Below are 8831 nucleotides of genomic sequence, written 5' to 3'. Positions count from 1 at the left end.
AATTAAATAAATAAATAAAGAGATAAATAAAGTTTTAAAATTTATTTAATCTTAGGCTTTCGCCTCACCACAGGCACTGTCTTACATTGTGGGAGAATGCTGCGTCCCTGTTTGGAAGATGAACCCATATATAAACCGCATTGACATCCGATTAAGAGAATCAATAAGAATAATAACATGTCGCAAGCCAACTTCAACCGTGGCCTTCGTAAAGTTATGGCCTGATACTGACCAAAAAATGACGTCAAAATGCCAGTCTTTTGCCACAAAAGAAAACAAATCGTGAGTTGTATTCAATAGTTCAACCAATGAAGTAATTTGTTTCTATGAGCTCTCACGACAACTCACTAGGCGGTGCAAAAACCAAAGAACGACGTCAAGCTGCCAGTCCTTTTGGATTTCAGTATCAGGCTATAACATAACGATGGCTACGCTCCAACCCAGTGGCTCCCAACATTGAGCGGCATGGCACCACCAAGTCTTCGACGACAAGACGCTAATCAAAGGATGCATGCAAGAATTGATGAAGCCACAGATAACATTCCTATAAAAATAATCATAAAGGGAGCACCTTCAACAAGGCTCACAGTGAGAAGACCTTTCCACCGAACAAAAATGGTAGAATTCAACGTGGAAGAGAACTGGAGAGAAATGTGGAACAGGGAAACACCAAGAGGAGGAAACATTATAAAAGATCCCACCAAAAGAATGCCTGCATTCCACAACGCCAGGAAATACTGGGGCTCCTCAAATCGCCTCTTTACAGAACATGAAAAAAAATGTGCAGATGGAAACTTGGAAACAGTGATGTCTGCCGGAAGTGCCAGGCAGATCCAGAGACCAGCGATCACATCGTCCTCCACTGTCCAGTTACTAAACTTGCAGGTGAATATGAAACAGTTCTTAGGGCGGAGGTAGACCTCCGAAGCTAGGTTGACGCAATGAATTTGGAGATGTAGCCATACGCTACTACTACTAGGACCACGCTTATCTATAACCCATTGCTGCACTGCTTGACAATAAAGAAGATGGGAATTATATCAATGGTGATTCTGTTTCGATAATAAAGTAATTGAAATTTAGTAACACTTGGTGTAACAAAATGTATCGTTTTGAATGATCTTTATCCTCTTTTACTCTGGGAAATTCCAACATAAATAGTCCATCCCCTTTCTATCTTAATTAACACATTTCTATCGCGAAGTGAAATTTTAGAAGACTAGAATTTTGCCAATAAATAAATGAATAAGTAAATAGATAAATATATAAATGAGAACTGAACAGATGAATTGAAAGATAAATAATTAAATTTAAAGAACACACGTTGTCTTTTATGTTGAGTATAAAAAGGTGGCAGTAAATGATAAGACATAAAATCCGTTCCGTTGGGTGTCTCGCTACGCCATCGAAAACAATTTACACAGCACAGAGTATCAAGATAGAATTATTAATATTAATTACAAAGTGCTAGGTGACTTTCAATAATAAAAGTTAAACCATTGTTTTATCTTTGAAACCATAGTCTCCATACGATTTGGAATGTTCAACTTACCAAGTTAGGAGCATTGGAGATGAAAGGGGAAACATGTGGATAAAATGAGATCTAACTTTAACTCGATCGATCCTAGATATTTTTGCTACTTTTCAAAATTGGAAAAAAAAATAATATTAAAATTGGGCATGTATATACCATGTAAAAACTAAAAACATTAGCTTTGATACCACGCCTATAATTGTCTCAGAAAAATGTAATAAATAGGCATGGGATAAAAGTAATCGGGAAAAACTACGGATATAGTCGGTGCTAGGTTTGAGTGAGTTAAAAACAACAGTACTGAAGATTAACCCATTAATGGCAAATGCGATATTTTTTCAACGTGTACGTTTTCCCAGTTATTTAATCTATTTCAACTGCAGATCAGATGCCAAGAGAGCAGTAAAAGTGATCACATACTTCTAAATCTTTACATTATTTTTTTTACTATTAACCCACTCAACTCAGAATTTAATAAGTACTGGACTATTAAGATAAAGATCTAAAAAAGTGTGTTTGACAAAGCGACAGACAAAGCAAGAAAGAAAAATACAAGGAAAAAAATAAATCCCAAAAAATCAGTCTTCCTCGACTGTGAATTTTAATCAGCCATTTACTGATTTTATAACAGTTCAGCTGGTTTTTTTGTGGGTTTTTTTTTTTTGGCGGGTGGGGGGGGAGCATCTTTTATTCATTAAAAAAAGGTACAACCAAAACGTTAATAATTTCTTCTGAATTAAAATTGGCACATTAAAAAAAACTTCGAGTAATCTTCCCAGTGTCATGACCTTAATCATATTTTTGATTTTTGTTGCGGCTTCTTTGACTTTCCAAAAGTTATTTTCCTTTCATTTGTGAATAACATGTTTGTAAGTGAGAAAGCGATTGTCCATATGATTTTCTTTATTTTTCTGTACTTTCGTTTTCGTTTTTCTTATATTTTTTTTTTTTTAGTTCATAACAGCAACAAGCAAAAAAAAACAAACAAAGAGAGAGAGAGAGAGAGAGAGAGAGAGAGAGAGAGAGAGTAAGAGAGAGAGAGAGAGAGAGAGAGAGAGAGAGAGAGAGAGAGAGAGAGAGAGATATATTGTTAACACAGGATATCACTGATTGGTTTTGTAGGTTCACATAATTTGACAGGAGTAAATTCTAAATTGAAAAAGGGGGCGGAGTTGGAATACACTGAGTAGGCGTGGTTGACATTAAAAAGAACTCCCTGTGCGGTAGAAACCTGTCGGAGGACGGACACGAGATTTTGACAACAATAACGGATTGAAACGACCCGATGTCGCTCGCAGACTTTTCGTGACAATTTCCCTTGAGGTGCCGTCACATTAAAAAAAGAGAGAGAGAGAAAGAAAGAAAGAAAAAGAGATTAAAAGTAATCCGTTGGTGCAGATGTCTAGAGATACGAGTAGAAATCATTAGTAGTCAAAGTGAAATTTCTACTCAGATTTTCACAGTGCAACCTGTGTAATTTACCTAGAGTGTAACATAATATCATTTCTTAGAGAATATTCACTTACACTATACGCCAGTTTTGTTGAGGAATTATTTTTTCTTCTAAAGGTAAGTTAAAAACAATCTTCAATATTCAAATTCATAGTTAGATAGATGGCAATAATAATAATAATAATAATAATAATAATAATAATAATAATAATAAATAATAAATAATAATAATAATAATAATAATAATTAATAATAATAATAATAATAATAATAATAAAATAATAATAATAATAATAAATAATAATAATAATAATAATAATAAGATATAATAATAATAATTTATAATAATAATAATAATAATAATAATAATAATAATAATAATAATAATAATAATAATAATAATAATAATAATAATAATAATAATAATAATAATAATAACTCAGTAACTCAGTTATTACATGTCATGGAAGATTTTACCAGCACGGTTAATGATGGCAAATGTATTAATAATATATTATTTGATTTCAGTAAAGCCTTTGATTCTCTTCCTTATGAGAGGCTATTCAGAAAAATAAAATCATATGGTATAACATGGCCGATATATGGTTGGATTAAATGTTTTCTATTCAATAGACAGCAGAGGGTAGTTGTAAATGGCGAAATGTCAAGTTTTAAATGTGTGACCAGTGGAGTACCTCAGAGAAGTTTCTTGGGTCCAACACTTTTTATTATATATATTAATGACTTACCAAATAACATTTTATCAAAATATAGATTGTTTGCAGATGACACTAAAATTTACAATGAATCTGATCAGCATGTAGTCATTCAAGATGATATTAATTATCTTGGTCAAGAAAGTGGCAATTAAAATTTATCATCAAGAAGTGCAAGTTATTGCATGTTGGAAAGAAAAATCATCATTACATTTTTATACTCAGATAAACTCAAATTCAAATTGTTTGCCTGATACAAATTTTGAAAGGGATCTTGGTGTTGTTTTTGACTCACATGTGAACTTCGATGTGCATATCAATGATTGTACAACTAAAGCTAATCACAAATACAAGAGTTTTACATATTTGGACAATAGCACGTTTAACATAACATAATGTGGTATAGGGCAAAATAGGATAAGATCCCTTGAATGCCCTTAATATTAATTAGTAATGCCATAAATCTATTGATTTACATATTACATATTACAATAATGATACACGTGGTAAAGATAGTATTTCAACTTAAATGTACTCATGTGGTGTACAAGCATATATCTTTAACCGTGACATGCAAAGCACACACACACACACACACACACACACATACACACGCGTATAGAAGATAACCATAATAATATAATAATGCATAATATATACATACAAGATTCTTTCGTTATTTAAAACTATTATAAGACGGGAACAATGTTTGGAGCCCAATATATCTAAGGCAGTTAATAAGTCTGGAAAACATTCAAAGACGAGCCTCCCGGGCTTGAGAATATTATGTCATATGACGAACATTTAGCATTCCTCGATCTACCTAGTCTCAAATACAGAAGAATTAGAGGAGACTTAATTCAGCTCTACAAGATAATACATAATATAAATGAGATAAATCCATCAATTTAGCTCACAATTTCCAAGATTACGTATACCAGAGGCGACAAATATAAAATATATATTCCAAGCTTTCAGACCAAAATAAGACAGAACTCATTTATTATACGTATAGTGAAAACATGGAATAGTCTTTGTTTTAACACGAAAATGCATGTTCTTTGAATCAATTTAAAATCTTAGTTGAAAGGGAGTTAATGTCTCTGAGATTTAAGTATGACTAACATGTTTTATTCTATTATACTAAAAAAAAATATTAAAAATTGATTAATTTCTTAATTCAATTTGATTAATAGATAACAATATTACTAATTAAATATTATCAATTAATGATGTTAATGATTTTCTTGATTTATTTATTGATTTATTTATCTATTCATATATCTGTTTGTTTGATTTAATTATTCATTCATTTAGTTATTTACCTATTAACCCGCTCCTTACCATCGACATCAAAATCGTCACATTTCTTACGACATAATATACATTTTTCTTATTCAGATATATTTTGTAGATACATCACAAACTTTGAAGAATGATCTTTGTTTAATTAATAAGAACATAAAGTTGTTTTGTAGAGAGATTGAGTTTTAAAAATCTATTTTTCTGCTGGGTAAGCCTGTCATTTTTTGGGAAAATACTGGAAAGAATCGGTAATGAGAGAGTTAAACTTTAAATTGTCATGTGGATAATTGTTTCCATTATTTTTCACGATTTTGTAGACTGATTTGTAAATTTTGACAAGTAAAATGCATGACATCTGAAACAATGTTAAATCATGATATTTTATCAGAGACTTATGTATGATTATTATCGTTGTTGTTGCTTTCATGATTATTTTAGTCATTAATATTTCATTGTACTATGAACTTTGTACATTTAGGATTCATTCGATCATGACCAGTTTTCAATTACCAGTATTCTATGATAGTATTTTTTGATTTTACATTGCCGTATTGATACATTTCTTCCTGATATTCAAAGTTGTGTAAAACTGTCTATGAATGATGCAATTCAAGCTATATGAGATTATGTAATTATAAACTATTGTATAAGGTATTAAAAGGATGATCTATATAAAGCCTTTAGTAAGATAAGATAAGATAAGATAATAATAATAATAATAATAATAATAATAATAATAATTATTATTATTATTATTATTATTATTATTATTATTATTATTATTATTATTATTATTATTATATTATTATTATTATTATCATCATCATTATTATTATTATTATTATATTATTATTATTATTATTATTATTATGATTATTGTTGTTATTATTATTATTATTATTATTATTATTATTATTATTATTATTATTATTGTTATATTATTATTATTAGTATTATTATTATTATCATCATCATTATTATTAATATTATTATTATTATTATTATTATTATTATTATTATTATTATTATTATTATTATTATTATTATTATTTATTATTAATTATTATTATAGAATTGAATATAATAAAATACATACGAGGATTCTAAAGCATACTACGCTCTATAAAAAAGTTCATGTTTTAATAGCTTTCTAAAAGGAGATATTTTTTCCTGTTTTCTCTGTGTATTTTATTTACAATGTGATCGTATGCTGATTTGTTTGGTATCTAAAATAAAACTTAAACTTTTATATAGCGTAATATCCATTACACGTACTCAAAGTGCTTTACAAATGGTCCCTATCCAACAGAAACACTTAACAAGTAGAACGAGACATGACGCCTGTTAGGCGATAATCCATTTTTTTCCAACAGAGACATCATTGTTAACGGCCAGGTACTCATTTTACACCTCAATACGGTGAGAGAATGTGAGTAAAGAGGCTTTTTCAAGGACTCAACTATGCGCCGAGTGAGGCTCGAACTCTGGACCTTCCGATCCGAAAGCGAGTGTCATACCACTAGACCACATAGCCGTATTTCAATTCATTGTCTATCAAGGTCTCAGCTAGCGAGTTTTGAAAATCACCTAATCATTTTATTGTGAAATTGACAGGTTACCATATAGAAGGAACGAAATTGACGTCACACATCTCCTTGTCATTGTTTTTAGACAGCAATTTTAATGATTCGTTCTCACTGAAATATATCAATCGGGCTAGACATTTTCAAGTTCAAGGTTACGCACAGTTTTGTGTGTTGGCACGTGATATCCGGCTGGCGTATGTTGTGTGTATATCACCTAAATGCACAGCATCAAGATTCAGTGAGTTTTATAGGATAATACATTTCTACCTGCCTTTCATAGTGCAATACGGTGAATGTTTTGGCGTTTTTTTAATGTGTCTAGTGGATTGATAGCTGATATTTTAACTCATTGTCTATCCATGTCCACTTCGCGAGTTTTGAAAATCACTAATGATTTTATTGTGAAATTGACAGCGGAAGCGTGGCTCGGCGGTACAGTATTTGCTTCGTACCCTAATGGTACCGAATTCGATCAGCCGCCGCGTGTGGCCTTGAGCAAGTCACCTCGCCGAAGCTCAATTTGCGGCGCTGCACTGCGGCTAACGCCTGGGTAAAATCAGTCTTTCCTTGGAATAGACTCTAGAGACAAATTTCACCTAGGGGATGAATAAAGGGTATTTTACTTTGATTTATTTTTATTTGTACCGTTTAGAAGGAACGAAATGGACGTCATTCACCTCCTTTATATTGTTTTTAGACAGCAATTTTAATGATTCATTCTCACTTATATCAATCAGACTATAAGCATTCAAGGTTACACATAGTTTTGTTTTTGTCTTTGTTTTTCTTTTTTTATTCTTTTTGTTTTGTTTTGTTTTTATTTTTGTTTTTTGTTTTTTTTTGGAGGTTTTTTTTTTTGTTTGTTTTGTTTTGTTTTTTGTTTTTTTGTTTTTGTTTTTTTTAAATTTTTTTGTTGTTGTTTTTTTTTTTTTTGTTTTTGTTTTTTTAAATTTTTTTTGTTGTTGTTTTTTTTTTTTGTGGGTTTTTTTGTTTGTTTTTTTTTGGGGGGCGGTGGGGGGGGGGGGGGGTAATATATCTCCACTTTACCCGAGATCGATCTCTGTCCCTTTACGTAGACCTGCAAAGTACTACGAAAACTTAGTAAAAATACGAATTTTTGCTCCAGCTACAGGACTGCATTCGCCTCTTTGACTCAATAAATCTTGTTGAAAAGGCAAATTTGATGCTTAGAAACTATATTTCAGACTTTGTAAAACATTTCTGGATCTTACTGAAGGCAAATTATTTTTTTTTCTAAAGCTATTTAAAGTGAATTTATCTTTTTTTTAAATTCCATTTGGAAACTACGCATTTTTGAAATTTGAAGTTGGCATCTCTGCTTTACGTGTGAAGCTAGTGCTCAGCAACTGAGCAACGGGACCTCACGACGCAAATTGGATTCAATGGTCTGATGACACGTCGCCCAGTAACGGCGGCCATCGTTGTTCTAAACAAAGAAAATCGTTACTTTTTACTCTTCATGCTGGCTAGAACTTTTCATATGTCTTGTGATCAGAATGTGTAAAAGTCAAAACATGATCAGAATTATAATGTTTGTTTTTTTTTCCTCTGGATACACTTTTATGCTCGTCGGAGAAATATATCATAAGGGCGTCGGCTATTGTTCCGATAGTGTTCCGATAGCTGAGCCAGTTACTAAGTTACCATGCGTCAATATGAGGGAAGTGACGTTACGACTGTTGAAGCGTATTAAAGCATTACTTTATGAACATGATTCGAATAACCAACCTTAATTGGGGAGAATGAGTTTTGTTTCTAAAACGTCGAAAAGAAAAAACAATAGAAAAACCAAAAAAAAAGACAAACACGCAAAAATAAAATTAAAATTTCTTTTTAAATAAATTCAATTTGAGATGATTATTCTTGCAATATGTTTTTATTATTAGCAAAATATTTATTTTATCAATTTATCCATTTCCACAGGTTGTGTAATAAAGAAATAAATAGTTATGATGTCAGACGAGGACCATGATAAAGAGAAATCTACGGAGTTTCCAGATTATTGTAAGACAATCTCATTCAGAGGTGAGTTATCATTTACCCAGTAAAATACCGTACCCTAGTAAATTTGAATGTTAAAATTTGGCCAGAAAACTCGTCCTTTAAATTTAGATTAATCGATTTAAATGACACTCATATGCACTTAAACCAGGGATTTTATTGAGTACTCGCGAAGTCCAGGTTTGACAATTTTTGCCAAGATGAGGGTCATTTATA

The 8831-nt window shown here is 31.1% G+C and overlaps 1 protein-coding gene across 1 annotated transcript in view; it reads left to right on the top strand.

Moving 5' to 3' along the window:
• The first annotated feature begins 2843 nt into the window (after positions 1-2843).
• Positions 2844-8831, top strand: part of LOC144966704 (ventral anterior homeobox 1b-like) — a 9587-nt gene continuing 3599 nt past the window's right edge. The window contains exons 1-2 of the mRNA XM_078903469.1: positions 2844-3103; positions 8538-8639. Coding sequence (XP_078759595.1) covers positions 8564-8639 — 76 coding nt within the window. The 5' untranslated portion in view covers positions 2844-3103; positions 8538-8563. The remainder of the gene's footprint in view (positions 3104-8537; positions 8640-8831) is intronic.

Source organism: Berghia stephanieae, chromosome 2 (assembly GCF_034508935.2).
Source record: "Berghia stephanieae isolate SIO BIC M18660-M18661 chromosome 2, UCSD_Bste_1.3, whole genome shotgun sequence".
In the NCBI taxonomy this organism is placed as follows: domain Eukaryota; kingdom Metazoa; phylum Mollusca; class Gastropoda; order Nudibranchia; family Aeolidiidae; genus Berghia; species Berghia stephanieae.
The sequence above is the reverse complement of the archived record's forward strand: the minus strand, read 5'-3'. Positions and strand labels throughout refer to the sequence as shown.